The 15,512-nt window shown below is 39.0% G+C and overlaps 1 protein-coding gene across 1 annotated transcript; it reads left to right on the top strand.

Annotated features, from left to right (window-relative positions):
* Positions 1-707: 707 nt before the first annotated feature.
* Positions 708-4,727, top strand: LOC133998065 (homeobox protein Nkx-2.5-like). The gene is made up of 2 exons (XM_062437811.1): positions 708-2,299; positions 4,084-4,727. The coding sequence occupies exons 1-2, from the start codon at positions 1,882-1,884 to the stop codon at positions 4,725-4,727; spliced, it is 1,062 nt and encodes a 353-aa protein (XP_062293795.1). The 5' UTR covers positions 708-1,881.
* Positions 4,728-15,512: the final 10,785 nt, after the last annotated feature.

The following is a 15,512-nucleotide window of genomic DNA, read 5'->3' as shown; positions in this document are numbered from 1 at the left end:
AGGAAGGAGGCATGAGGGCTGACAGAGGGCTGACAGAGGTCCCGCTGCAAAACGGAAAGGGGAGCTGATAGGAGCTGATTGCACCGAGCTAAAAACGTCGTTTAGTTTTCCTGGAGGAATTTTAATTGCCCCGGGGGGCGCTTTGCTTATCTGCCCCAGGGCGGTTATTAATACAACACACTGCGATAAAGAGGACGGAGAGACACTGAGCTCAACCCGGCTGCTGCTGCTGCTACTGGAGAGTAACACACAGCAGCACAGGAGGGTAAAATTAAAGTTAGACAAGAGAGTTGAACTGCTTTATTATTATTATTATGTGTGTAGTCTCGTGCATGAGTCATATATCACACACTGAAACTGACGTATAGTCACGTTTACGTTCCGACTAGACTAGTAAATGGCGTAAAAAAAAAAAAGAGGGAATTCTAGATGTCTGCAGATTGTTTTATTTCAACCATCTCCTTATATTTCAGTCTGACATGTTTAAGGTTTTTTTTTTTTGGATGTTTATGGATCTTTGCTGGAAATTTAAATCCATGTTAAGTTTGGGAGGTTTGTCTTATATAGTATAGGGCTAACTGGTGGAAGCGGTTCTGTAGTGGAGGAGTTCACCACAACATATGCATGCTTTACTGTAAATATAAATGCATCTTTAACATGAGTGGCACTGGATCATGTAGCTTGGTGTGTTGGGGTTTTGGCGCATTTGGAGTTAAGAGGTGTTGAATTTGATAATATCCAATGTTTCGTATAATTAATTTTGCGCAAATTTGAGCACAAAAACCTCTCCTAAACCTCAATTTCCATTTCCTGTCAAGTTTTTACGGCCACATTACCACTAATAAAGGCCTTTACAGACAAATCTCCTCCAGTATTAGTACAGGCCTCTAAACAGCTATCACAGTGGTTGTTTTTGCGTAATGACGAGAGATGGTGGATAATAATAACCAATAATTTTATGAGACAATAAAAGCATTAAATAAGCTGCAGGGGCAAATATAACAAGATAAGCCCCCTCCTCCTCGTCCCCCTTCCGTCTTTCACTCTATTGTCCCTTGACCTGACTGTTGACCTTGACGTGCCACCGGCTGTGCGCCTCGCCAAGAAAGCGCACAGATTTACGCACGAACCAACATGCTATCCAGTGACTGAAGAATGGGTAAAAACAGCTGGAATGATGCGTAAAAACAGCAAAAAGCGACGTGAAATCTATAGAAAGACAAGTGTAATCCAACAATTGTGTTTGCAGGAGTTTAAACTGGTGCGTAAAACTGTTTTGGGGGAGGCTACGTGGTCAACACAAGAGTAAGTACAGAAGGTTAAATACAGTGGACCGGGTGGAGGGAACAGGGTGTTGGTACATTTCCCCTGTCCACCATATTCACACAAGTCCCAAAAAAAACAAAATCCCAGTACGTGAACACACACGTCACGTATGCCCTGTACGCCCCACCTTCTCTCTCCCACTCTGTGACTCTTCCAAATGCTTCCCTCTCAGCCCACACGGACTTTCCATTTCACACACACACACAAACACGCACGCATACACATACACACACACACACACACACATACACGCACACACACCCCTCCCCCTGACATCAGAGGAGGCAGAGGCGCTCCTTCGCCCCGGTCCAAAACTCTACTTACAAAGCCCGACATTATATCTGTCAGAGAGGAGACCTGCATGGACAAACCCGGGACTAATACTCACGTTTTCGTGCGATTTACTGCAATGAAGGATTCCAGAGGCTTGACGCACCTCCATTTACAAAAGAAGAGGCTATTAAGGTAAATTATTTGTTAGAAAAAGAGTTGGGGGAGGCAAAAAAAAAAAAAAAGAAAAGAAAAAAAAAGGAGAGAGAGAGAGGGAAGGTGTGCATGTTACTCGGCGGGCTTCATTTCCTCGATGCTGCAGAGCAGGAGCTGGATGACATGATGCTGCAGAGCCCGCTCACCTCCACGCCGTTTTCAGTCAAGGATATCCTCAAGCTGGAGCAGCAGCAACAACAGCAGCAGTCCGGGTCATTGGAGCACCAGCACCGGGCGCACACCCAGCAGCACTTGGCTGGATCTCCCCCCCAGCAGCAGCACTATCAAACCCCGCCGTCCTGCATGCTGGCCGGGGCCCGGGACAGCCCTTCCTTCTCGGACGGGGAAGACAACCTGGCTTACCTCAGTGCGCTGGCGGTGCGGGAGGAGGACCGCGGGGAGACGAGCCTGTCCCCGGATATGTACGTGCACCATGGCCTGCAGGGTGCCAAGCTGGAGGCCGCCGAGCTGGAGGAGCAGGACAGCAGTGAGTTGAAGTAAACTACTGTAAAAAAAAAAAAAAAAAAGGCCAAACAAAAGGCAACAAAGGACACAAGAAACTATTATTATTAATAATATTATTGTGGCGTTTAAAAGAGAAAATGACTAAATGGAACAAGATAAAAATAGACATATAAAAGCAGCTGTTTTGAATTTTAAATCTCTTGTTTTTAGTGGCTAGAAGAGAATTTGCATGTTAAGCCACAAAAAATAACACAATGCGTAACGTTACCATTTACGCACGGTGCAGTTTTACGCAGTTTTATCCACTTACATAATTACAATTGAATCATTTGTAATGCACTGAAATTATATTTTAAAGATAGTTAAGCTTGCAAACACAATGTGAGCCAACTGTGTGTGTGTGTGTGTGTGTGTGTGTGTGTGTGTGTGTGTGTGTGTGTGTGTGTGTGTGTGTGTGTGTGTGTGTGTATTCCTAAATGAGGCCTAATCCTGCAGCTCCTGCAACCCTAAAAGTGCAATAACAGAACATAAATTGTGCAAAAAGTGCCAAAAACTGACATATAAGTCTAATTTTAATAAAGTTAAAATAGAGAATATAGCTTTTACAGATGTGTGTTTTTCAAAAAGTGTAATCAATGCAGGACGTGACATCAGACGCCTGCTCTCGGCTCCTCCACCTTCCAGACACACAACACATTATCCCAATAAAGAGCTATCAAATGGTGGAAGTCAGTATCACGGCGAGCAAAAGAGCCTGAGACGAATCCAGTAAAGTCTGGAAATGTCAAACACTTTCTAGTGGTTCAGCTGTGCGCCTGTTAGGCCCAGTCTGTTATGATGTGTGGACCATAAACCGGCAATTAGTTTAAAGAGGCCTGTAAAAAAGAAATGACACGGCGAAGTAGCGCTAATAAACAGAGTCACAGTCAAACACGGCGGCCTCACTGCGTCCTTATGATTCTGTGTTACATGGAAATAGTTGGTGGGGGGGAATAAATCTTTCTTTGGAGCTGATAGAAGCTTCACGAGCTCAGAAAGTCACTAAAAAAATGAGGCACGTTGTCCTAAAATTGGCACATCTGTATTTTTGGACGTTTGCACGCTTTATACTTTTTATATCAGCTTCCTGTTATCGTGTTATTTCATATTTTATGGTATAATTCAGGGTCGATGCATAGACCCTAAATTTGATCTCAGCACCCCTAAAAAATAAATAAATAATGATATATATATATAATAATATTTTATACGGCTGTTAGAGATGAGACAAATAATTGTGCTGCAGGTTCAAATGGTTTTATTTTAAAGGCTTTAATGTACTTTGGATAGTTCTGTCATTAATATTGCCTTAGTTTCCTCTCTGTAGGAATCTGTTGTTTATCCTGAACCAATATTATAATTATAGTAAACCACTCTACTATGAATTAATATTTCGTGTTGTTATCCAGTGAAATGAGTAGTTTAGCAGGAGGTTTGAACACTTCCAGGTCATATGTCATTATTCTCATTAGGAGCTGAGCCTCTCTAAAGGTCTGATCCTAATTTTTATGGTTGTTTTTTAATTGTTGCTGAATTGATATTGCACACTGGCAAAAAGCTGGTATCAGTTTTGCAGGAAATAGTCGCATGTTTCAGAGTCTTAGTGACACATTTGATTAGTTTGATGGGTGTGGACTTATAAAAAATAGCATAATGTGTCTTTTTTTTCTCCTTCTCCACACATGATTTCATAATTTGCCTCCAGAGATATAGCCTATTATTGAAGCCCTTTTTATTTGACTTTTTTTTTTTTTCCAACCTGCCCAGAGAGCTGCGGTCTGGTATCCAGGTCTGAGGCAGCAGAGGGCGGGCAGGGAGACTCAGACAGGCCGGTGCAGAAGCAGAGGAGCCGGCGGAGACCCAGAGTGCTTTTCTCCCAGGCTCAGGTCTTCGAGTTGGAGAGACGCTTCAAGCAGCAGCGCTACTTGTCTGCACCCGAGCGGGAGCACCTGGCCACCACGCTCAAACTCACCTCCAACCAGGTGAAGATCTGGTTTCAGAACCGGCGCTACAAGTGCAAACGCCAGCGCCAGGACAAATCTCTGGAGGTGGCGGGGCAGCAGCACCATCCTCCCCCGCCACGGAGAGTCGCTGTGCCGGTGCTGGTCCGAGATGGGAAGCCGTGTCTGGGAGGCACGCAAGGCTACGCAGCCGCAGCTCCATACGGATCCAACCCGTACAGTTACAATGGATACCCGTCCTACACGTACAACAGCCCCGCTTATAACAGCAACTACAGCTGCACGTACACCAGCATCCCCTCGCTCCCTCCGTCCAGCACCCCTAACGCCTTCATGAACATGAACTTGGGAAATGTCAGCGGCCTCAGCGGCTCTCCACAGGCCCAAACACACCAAGGGACAGCGGTCACACCCTGCCAAGGCTCCCTGCAGGGCATCCGGGCCTGGTAGCCTCAACACAACACAACTAGAGTCGGAGGGTTTTTTTCTACGGAGCTTTTTTTTTCTTCTTCCATTTTGCTCAACCCAAAAACCTTTTTTTTTTTTTTAAATGTGTGTTAACACGGCTCAGAAAACAATATCTCTTATGTAATGGATGTAAGTTTGTTGGATTCACCTGTCAGTTGAGATGACACTTCACTCAGATTTCGGGGCTATAGGCTTCTCCAAAAGAAAAGAAAAAAAGTCTATAAACTCCGAAATGATTGTGCGTAAAAGCTGGACGTCACAGTCACACAGATGCATCAGCTTTGGGTGAAATTTCATGATGTGGTCCAATAATTGTCGGTGCTTTTTGTTTGGGGCACTGCATGACTGAAGCACAGAGAAAAGGGGGAGAAATACGCATTGGTTTGCGCATTTTCTCCCTTTTTGAACTAAAAAAAAAAAAAGACGATTTGTTGTTGTTTTTTATTGTTTGTTTTTAACATGATATATTTTAGACTTATGGAGAGAATGCTTTAATTTTTTTTTATTTTTTTTTGGTTCAACAGAGAATTGTTTTAGTCTATTTCACATCTATTCAAATAAATCAGAGACATGAGAAAAGGTGCGTTTGATTCTGTATTCGGGTAAAAAAAAACAACAACGAGAAACGTGTTTTTTTTAACACTTTAAGTTTCCTTTACATAATAAGAGCAATAATAATAATAATAATAATGATAATGATGATGATGCGGGGTCACTGAGCCCAGAAGTGAATCAGATGCACGGTGGCAATTTTTTTTTGTGTGTGTGGCTAATACACATATTAAGAAGAGAGTTGCTGGAGGAGGCCAGGCCACAGGAACTCTTTGTCCTGATGCCAGGCGACGTGAAAGGAGGAAGTTATTCTCCATTTGAGGTCCTTTAAAGGACGCGATTAAGCACCTAAAATACCCCCGAAGAGCGAGCTGCAGCCGGCCTACAGACCGACAATAATGGCTTATTGGATTGTCGGACAAAAGGTGTGTGGTAGGCAGAGCCGGGCACTCAGCAAAGACAAAAGCGCACAGGGGCAGTGAGATTGACGTCCTAATATTCCCATTTGAGGGACAGGCAGCGGGTTATTCTGCGCAGAGAAGGGGGACACGGAGGAAAAAATGTGGTCACTTTTGTTCCCCTTTATAGGAGGCTTTTTGTGCTCGCGGAGAAAGGCTCCACGAGATCCCCAGCCGCGAGGCTTCTGGGGGCAGGCCGGGGCTGGAGGTGATTGCAGCGGGGAGGCGTTTGTGTGAAAGAAGGGGGTATTATTGCTACAAGTTTCACCATTTATCCCGGTGGAGAAAATGGGAAAATGGACGGGAGAATTTTAAAGGGGGTGAGAAAGAGGATGGGGGGAGTGGGAGGGGAGGAGGGGGGAGGCGAGGTTCGTGCCCTGTTGCCTATTATGTCATTTTTAAGGGTGTTATTTCAGATTTCAGCCCCAGATTGATGTTATTCTCACAGGTAACAGTCTGATCCTGAACTAAAAAAGATACTGCAGAGCTCATGTGATAAATATTTATAAATTTAAAAGGATATTTCACAAATATATCCAAAAAAAAAAAAGAAAAAAAGGCGAAGATTGTGGTGATTTTACAGGATCTGGGTGTCAAAAGGTCGCCAAAGTGCCTTATCACGCGCCACTGGGGGAAAGTGAAGCCCTGACAGAGACATAATATTATATAAATGTAATAATATTTCTACTCAGATTTAAAATTCAGCTTTTCGGTTATTGGACATGATAGTAATTTATTAAATATGCCACAATGAGGTTTAGTTTTCAGCTCAAAATTTGGTTTAGTGTTGAAATGTCAATTATTTAATGTGTCGATCAGATTTGGTTTTTCTTATTTTTAATTATTTTTTAACATTTTGTCACGTAAAACTGCCACTTATTTTTATTTTATTTTATTTTTTGGACATAAAGACATCACCTTGGATTCTAGTATTTTCACTATTTCCTGCCATGAATGCATTAATTAAAAAAATATATATATTTATGGACAATAGGGTTGCAATTAGGGAGGGAGCCCAGTTTGCCTGCAGGTGATGCTTAAGAGGAAAATAATTGTTCTTTTCTTTATTGTTTAACGTCTTGCTGTTTAATTGGCGCAGTTAATTAGCCATTACGCACAAATCAGGGCTAAAAAAAAAAAAAACACGCTCCCATGGATTAAATAAATCATTTCAGACCACACTAATCTCCAACATCCGTTTTTTTTATTTATAAAACAGAAACCTGCCAACTTATTTGCTTTTATAATTCTTATTATATGGAGGGTGGTGTGAAAATTTGGGGAGAAAGAGAGAGAGAGAGAGAGAGAGAGAGAGAGAAAGAGAGAAGAGAAGGCATCAATTGCTGTTTTTCCTGTGCGCGTAATTGTTCCTCCAGCCCCTGAGAACAGTTGTTTCCCAAACCCATTCTGGTATAATTACAGCCGCTCTCATGTCCTAATGTGAGACAGCAGCTAAGACTGAGAGCAAACAGCAGGAGCCGCATTCACTGTAACATCTCCTAATTAAACACCAAGCCTCGTTTATTCTGCTTTACAGCTCCGCGCGTTAAAAAAAAAAAAAGAAAGTGGAGCAGAGGCTGAGCAATTAAGTCAAAATGATTAGATGTCAAATCCAAAAAGGGGGGAAAGTTATAAAATATTTTAAATTATCTTTATAATGAATGTTTACGCAATGTGGTTTTTTAACTCCATTGGTGATTCATTACGCATTTTACGCACAAGCTGGCATTCTGTTTCACCTCATCTCTAGCTAATTGGCTTTAATCTACTGAGTTTAACAGTTAATTTAGTGAGATCTGATAGCACAATTATCCTTAAATAAATATCAGTTCTTATCCAGCAGTGATCAGTGCGTCTGCCCGGCTCCTCTCAGCCAGACAGCGGGTCTCTCTGCTCAGATTGAGATCTGTCAGTCTGGAGCTGTTAACCAACTGATCTCCTCTCCTTGTTTAGGACAAAACAAAAGTTAAAGTCCATCGGGTGCAGCCTTAATGCCCCTCTAAACCCCCCCTCTCCTTACTAATGGGGGATTAATTGAGAGGTAAACAGAAAGCCGATAAGCTCTGCGCCCAGAGGTGCAGCCAGGCGGCCGCAGGACAGAGACTGATGAGCGCAAATAGAGACGAGACAGAGAGGCGTCTGTCAGGTAAACACCACTACCTGCTAATCCCGATACAGACACAATAATAATAATAATAATAATAATAATAATAATAATAATAATAATGTCGATATTTTGACACTACAACCTCAAAATTGACCTAAAAAAGTCGAAAACTGTAATGATGACGTCATTTAAAGGCACTCCTGTTATTTTTTAATTCCTCTTATTGTCGGTTTCATCTGTAAACTTTAACTTTAACTTCCTTAAAAGTCCTGCTAATGTTAATGATACTGTTTTTTATTACCATAGTTACTAACTTCTACCACTGTCACCAAATAATCAGTGATGGGAAAAAAGTGTTGAGATGATATCAAACTGTAAAAATCATCCATTAGAAGTAAAAGATCTGCATGCAAAATTATACCCGAGTATCAAAAATTAAAATAAAATAAAAAAGCTCACTATACTGCAAAAATACCAACAGCTTTTATACTGTATAACTCCTCGTGGAAATTTGAAGAAGGGAAGTAATGAGCTACTAAAACACATGAACCATTGAACACTTCTGACTTCCTAAAAATTAAACATATAAAGTCAGTTCTACTACAATGTGTCTCTTCTGAGTTATAAAAAAAAAAAAATAAAAAAAAGTCATTGTACAGATATCAATAAGGCATTTTACTTCCCTTTAACTTAAACTTCCTAAAAGTCCTGATAATGTTAATGATACTGTTGTTATTACCACAGTTTCTAGCTTCTATCATTGTCACCAAATAATCAGAGATGGAAGAAGTGTTGAGATGATATCAAACTGTAAAAATCATCCATTGCAAGTAAAACATCTGCATGCAAAATCATACATGAGTAAAATCTACTTAAATAATAATAATAATAATAATGTTGATATCTTGAAACTACCACCTTAAAAATGTACCTAAAAACACAATTTTCTCTACGAGCGCGGTGCAGCTGTAATGAATGACGTCATTTTAAAGGCACTCCTGTTATTTTTTACTTCCTCTTAACGTCTAGTTTCATCGGAAAACTTTAACTTAAACTTCCTTAAAAGATTATTGTCACCAAATAATCAGTGTTGAGATGATATCAAACTGTAAAAATCATCCATTAGAAAAATCATACATGAGTAAAATGTACTTAAAGTATCAACAATTAAAAATATAAATACTCACTTAACAGCAAAAATGAGCCTAAACACAGCTATATTATTATATATATATACTATTGTATTATTATTACTGATGTGTTATATAAGGTTGGGCAGTTTAATCTATAACAATGCATCATGTTTCATAAACTGGGTCATCTAAATGTACCTATATACATATTTAAATGACATAAATACAGATGGATAAGGACAATATTTATTCTACTAAAACAGAAACACACACGTTAAACATACACACCTTGAATTTGTACTTGAGTAAATGTGCTTAGTAGCATTTCACCACAGTAATAAAAGTATAAATGCTATTTTATAGACAGGAAGTTGTGATTCTACAGTTATTGTGGACGATTGTTTCTGCAGCCAGCGGTTATATCTTCAGTTATAACACTAATCAAACCTAAATTAACGGCTGTAACGCATGCAACAGGATGCCTAAAGGCCATATCATCCTTATATACACACACACACACACACACACACACACACACACACACACACACATGCACACACACACACACACACACACACACACCAGATCTGTGTCACTGTCATCTGTTGGTTTATGGCTGATGTGTTTCTAGCCAGAGGTTACAGCTGCTCTCAGACTCAGCCTGATCAAACACACACCAGTCATCACCCTGTGTACAGTACGCTCTGTGCGTGCGTGTGTGTGTGTGTGTGCATGTGTGTGTGTGTCGATGTGACTAATTTTTAATCTCTGATTTGTTGAAACTCTTTGTTTATATTTCCTCTAAGGCGCCTTTTTCTTACCAGTTTTCCCACAAAAGTTAGGAGTGTATTTCTGCAGTTTGGAGTGTGTGTGTGTGTGTGTGTGTGTGTAAGTGTGTGTGTGTGTGTGCGTGTATGTGTGTCGATGTGACTAATTTTTAATCTCTGATTTGTTGAAACTCTTTGTTTATATTTCCTCTAAGGCGCCTTTTTCTTACCAGTTTTCCCACAAAAGTTAGGAGTGTATTTCTGCAGTTTGGAGTGTGTGTGTGTGTGTGTGTGTGTGTAGGTGTGTGTGTGTAGGTGTGTAGGTGTGTGTAGGTGTGTGTAGGTGTTCGATTGCACACACCAAACATCCACGACTCAGTTAGTCCAACCACAGACCTCTAACATCACACTTACATTTAATCTGGGGGGTTTTCCTTCTTTTTTTTTTAAAGTTTTCCAAACACTTCTTAACATATTTTACAAACACAACATCTGGTATAAAGAAGAAATACTGACCTTTATCGATAACTTGATCATAGTGATAGTTTAATGTTGGATCCATGCTGATATTCTGTTGGACTAGCAGAAGCTTAGATGAAGAGTTAAACAGCATTTGTGGAAAAAAAACACTGAAATAAAAACATTACATACATTATAAATACTGATATTAAAGTTAAAATAGGCAGAAAATTGCAATTGACAAAAATGCTTCCTTATTCACCTGAAGATCATTTCTATTATTACATGTGTGTGTTTTAAGGTTTTAAAGAAAGAAGAAGCCAGAAATCATCTTGAACCAGTGTGTGTTATATTTCTGGGAGCAATAATGTAGTTTAACTCTCAACTTGTTCATCATATATCAGAATCAGGTTTTATTGCTAAGTCAGTTTGCACATAAGAGATTTACCTCGGTGCTGTCGTGCATAACAGTGATACATATACACTAAATGAAGTAGCCGTAAACAATGTAAACAATACAGAATTTACAATAAAAATACGTCAAATGTGAGCGAGAGGAGCTGCTGCAGGCTTAAATCCAGGTTACAATATTATAATAAACATACATTATAACATGAGACTTGATAGTTTAAATTAGGTTGTTGGGTTATTTATGTTCTTATATATGACTGGAGCAATGTGATAGATATGGTGCAAGCTTTGGCCAAAGTGGAGAAATTACACTAAATTATTGTTAATTTAAGTATACTTATCATCGACTGTGTGCACTAATGACTAATGCATATTTTAGATGTACTAATAATGTACTTAGTAGGATATAATAATGATTTATCATCAGTGCAATTAAATATATAATGAAATTCTATTGTGAGACACCATTAAGTTGCAGTATAAAACTATGTGTGAATTTAAAATGTATTTTAATCCACTAGAATAACCATTAATACACTTAACATACATCAGAAATATATCTATAATATAATAAAAATACAGAAATACCACATATAATAAATGACACTGGACTGGATTTGAAGTCTGTCAACATTAAAGCACCAAAAGGTTCATTTAAATACAATAAGTTAAGTGTTATAGTTGTTTTAGGAGGTGTAAAGTTAAATCACTGAGCCTCACTTCATTTTTTACAGTGTTAACGCTGAACTGAAGTGTGTCTCCAACATTGTGGAGAGCTTGTGTGTCCATTTTTAGAAAAGTATGTCGCCCCAATGCCCGAATGTCTTTCAATATATAGAAATACTACCTCACATTCTCTAAAATATGCATGTTTAAAGGGTTAATTATATTTAATGTTGCATTTTTCAGTATTAAAAAGGGATCAAATTGAGACTTTAAACAACAAATGTGCATGATGTCCCTTTATAGTAGTGCTAGAAGAGCAGATCTACACCATCACTAATCTACTAACAGATACTAATGCTTTATTTTAACGTTGAGATTACTCAAGTACTCTATTTAGTCTAATAAAATAAAAAAAATCTGTCTTTCATGTGTAAATGTTTCTCGTCTCCCTCTCTGACTCGTCGGCATCATTATCAGTTTGGAGAGTGTTTCTTGGCTCGCTCTCTGTTTCTGTCATAACACCCGCATGTTGTTAGCAGAAGTCGCTGTATATCTGCTGCTGCTTCCACTCACACAGCTCTCACCATTGGTCATTAAAAAGCAACACTCCGCCCATCAGCGGCCGATCAGTGAGCCGCTGAGGCTGCAGTGCTGAGTACCGACAGGCCCAGACAGGCTGCACACACACACAACTTATAGCAGAGTGATCTGAACTTACAGCAGAGGCCTCACTACATGTATTACTGCCATTATTACTGCTCCTACTGCTACTGCTAATACTGCTAACACTGCAACTATTAACAGTAGCAGCACAGTTACACCTAATCCTGCAGCCAGGATTACTGCTACCAACCAGTACTACTTGTACGACAGCTGCTGCAGCTGTTGCAACCGGTGCTACACAACCAGATGAACCTGCAGGGGGGCCTGAGGCAAATATGAGCTCCTACTGCCCCCCCCCCTTTCCTCCACAAAATATACAGTTTCTACATGTTGGAATAATGTCTAATTCCAGATATACTGGTGGTTTCATTAACCTGTACATACTGTCAAGGGTCAAATTTGACCCATTTTTGACATCTGTAAAAACACCTTAAATAATGTTCTTTTACTCTGAAGTTTGATGCACAAAAATGAAAATAATTAAAAAGGTTATACTTTTGAATAGGTGCTATACATTTTTATCCATTGAGGTTGTTCTGGGTCAAATTTGACCCATATCTATCTAGTTAACCCTCTGTAGGTCTGCTCAATCATTTAGTAGAAGTCACTTTATGTCATGATATCTGGTCAAAAACTAAATCTATTGAACCCATTTAACTTTTTTTGGGCAATCTTTACCACTTGTATGAGGTATGTAATAGACAGGCAGCCCATCAGAACAGGTTGTTCTATGGTTGCTATAGATACAGGTTGTTCTATGGTTGCTATAGATACAGGTTGTTCTATGGTTATTATAGATACAGGTTGTTCTATGGTTGCTATAGATACAGGTTGTTCTATGGTTGCTATAGATACAGGTTGTTCTATGGTTGTTATAGATACAGGTTGTTCTATGGTTGCTATAGATACAGGTTGTTCTATGGTTGCTATAGATACAGGTTGTGCTTTAGTGTATAAACGAAGAATAGCACAAATCACTGCTGAAAAAAGTTGGAAGTTGAGTTTCATTTTTTCATCTTGTACACGAACAGAATGATGAAAATGTTTTAAAAAAGGTTTTGAACAAATGAGGGCTGTAAAACATAAAATTTAGGGTCAATGAGAAAGAAAATCCATGTTTTATGTTGTCATGGCATCAAACAGGAAGGAAACGCAAAGACATCATTTTTTAAATAGAACTTTCTTGGTGTGAAACTACAAAAAGTTAATAGTTTTAATAAGATAGTAGTTATAAGGATTTCTTTTTATGATGCAGCAGTGAAGACTGATGGCTCTAATGGTTATACAATAAACCCCACAGCTCAATAAAGTTGGTAAGTTTCAATAAAATAACATTTCCATCATTATTGCTATGTTATATTTTCATGTCTTAGGTAAAATAGGACATGATATTGTGTGATAGGAGATGTTTAGTGGTGTAAAAGCTAAAAAATACACTCTCTCTGCTCTCTGAGACATTAATCAAAGGTTTAATCACATTTATTGATCAGTCAGATCGACTATTGATGCTTTATAAACACATCTGTACTTTAAAATTGAGGGGAACAAACTGAGAGGGTAGAATATAAACATTATGTAAGAGTCAAACAAAGTAAATTCAGGAACATTTAAACCCCAAAACTGATACAGAAATCCACCTTAAAGATTCTATAATAAAGCAGCATCTGCCTTAAAGGTGGCGTGAGGAGTTTCTGACCTCTATTAGCGCTATGGAGCAGTTTCATTTTACAAGTGGCTCCATGTTTTGTTTGTCTTGGTGACACGATATATCCAGTCCTGCTCGGCCGCTTTCACACGATCCGGAGCGATTTACAGGAAACACACAGCGACACTAACAGCAAACACAGGGAGGAAGAAGACTGCAAGCCAGTAAACGTGGATGTAAACAATGAAGGATTTAAAATACTTAAAGCCCCCCCCCCTCCCCAAACCCCTCGAACCACCACCCACTTCACTGTGCTGAATGATTATCTGCAGTTTCACACTAGAAGGTTGGTTTCAAATCAGAAGGAAAGTTTCTCTTTGCTCACTGAAAGTTCGGGTTTAAGGCGAGAAGCTACGAGCAGGATTTATGACATCACAACTAATTTGAGGAGCCAATCACCTGTTCTGTATGTAACTAACGCTGCGTTCAATTTACTTCGGAAGTTGGAAATCGGAGCTAGGAAAGACAAATCATTCCAGTTTAGAAGTATTTAGAATTGATAGCAGCTGATAAAAACACATTTTTCTGTATTTTTGCACATAAGCAACACATCCACAGATAGAAGAGACACAAATAAGATAAAAACTGCTAATAAACCATATATATAACTACAACTTTCACCCTGTTGATGAACAGAGCAGTCATGTTGGATTTTAGGGTTGTGGCTGCCGAGGTTCGTCTGATTTGAAGAGGCGTTCCTGTTAAAAATTCCCGACTACGGATCTTGGAAATTCCGACTTCCAAGTAAAACTGGAACGCACCATTATACAAGATGTGGAAATCTCCAGCACAACACACTCAGAGTGATTAATTGAACACGTCACCACGGGGAACCATTAAGGTCACAGCAGCGTTTACAGCTTCACAATCAATGATTTTTAATGAAATCACTGCAAATGTTTGAGAGCTTTTGTTAAACCTCACATACTGTTCATATCGCCTCATAATTAGTCTCTGCCACATTCGGTCTCAGATAATAAGCAACATGAATCCTTAATGAAGCTTTCAGAGAGCTGAGAGAGAGAGATTTTTGAATAATTATGGGTCAAAAACTCTAATAAGAATAATATATATCAGCTGCACGCAAATGTTTTAAGAAGTCATCACATTTCAGGTTGAAAGTAAAAAGTATTTAGAGTGCATTTACTGTTTTCAAATGTAAAAAAATTGGTTAAATCTGTTCCTTCATGCTGTTGACGAATGAGATCAGAGAACTGGACGGTCCAAATAAAGTCAGGAATAAAGCTACTGTAGTTTATTAGCTGTGTTGCACCATTTAGTTTTATTTGACCTCCTCAGTCGGAGAATAAATGCTCAACAAAAGAGGAACGTTTGCAGACTGATGTAATCCTTTGTAGACAACATAAAACATGGATTTTTTTTCTCATTGACCCTAAATGTGATGTTTTACAGACCTCTTCAGACCTCATTTGTTCAAAACTTTAAAAAAAAAAAAACAAACAAAAAAAACATGTTAGAGACTCATTCTGTTCATTTACAAGATGAAAAAAATTAAACTCAACTTCAAAAAATGTCTCCAGCAGGAATCTCTTATGTCAGCAGTGATTTGTGTTATTTTTCATTTATACACTAACACAACCTGTATCTATAGCAACCATAACACAATCTGTAACTATAGCAACCATAGAACAACCTGTATCTATAGCAACCATAGAACAACCTGTATCTATAGCAACCATAGAACAACCTGTATCTATAGCAACCATAGAACAACCTGTATCTATAACAACCATAGAACAACCTGTATCTATAGCAACCATAGAACAACCTTAATCTATAGCAACCATAGAACAACCTGTATCTATAGCAACCATAGAACAACCTG

The sequence above is a fragment of the Scomber scombrus genome, chromosome 2 (genome assembly GCF_963691925.1).
Source record: "Scomber scombrus chromosome 2, fScoSco1.1, whole genome shotgun sequence".
In the NCBI taxonomy this organism is placed as follows: Eukaryota; Metazoa; Chordata; class Actinopteri; order Scombriformes; family Scombridae; genus Scomber; species Scomber scombrus.
The sequence above is the reverse complement of the archived record's forward strand: the minus strand, read 5'-3'. Positions and strand labels throughout refer to the sequence as shown.

What these genes read in the sequence shown, in the direction of transcription:
- LOC133998065 (XM_062437811.1), top strand. Translation starts at nt 1,882, where the DNA reads ATGTTACTCGGCGGGCTTCATTTCCTCGATGCTGCAGAGCAGGAGCTG. An exon ending in GCTGGAGGAGCAGGACAGCA is followed by an intron (nt 2,300 to 4,083) that starts GTGAGTTGAAGT and finishes CAACCTGCCCAG; the next exon opens with AGAGCTGCGGTCTGGTATCC.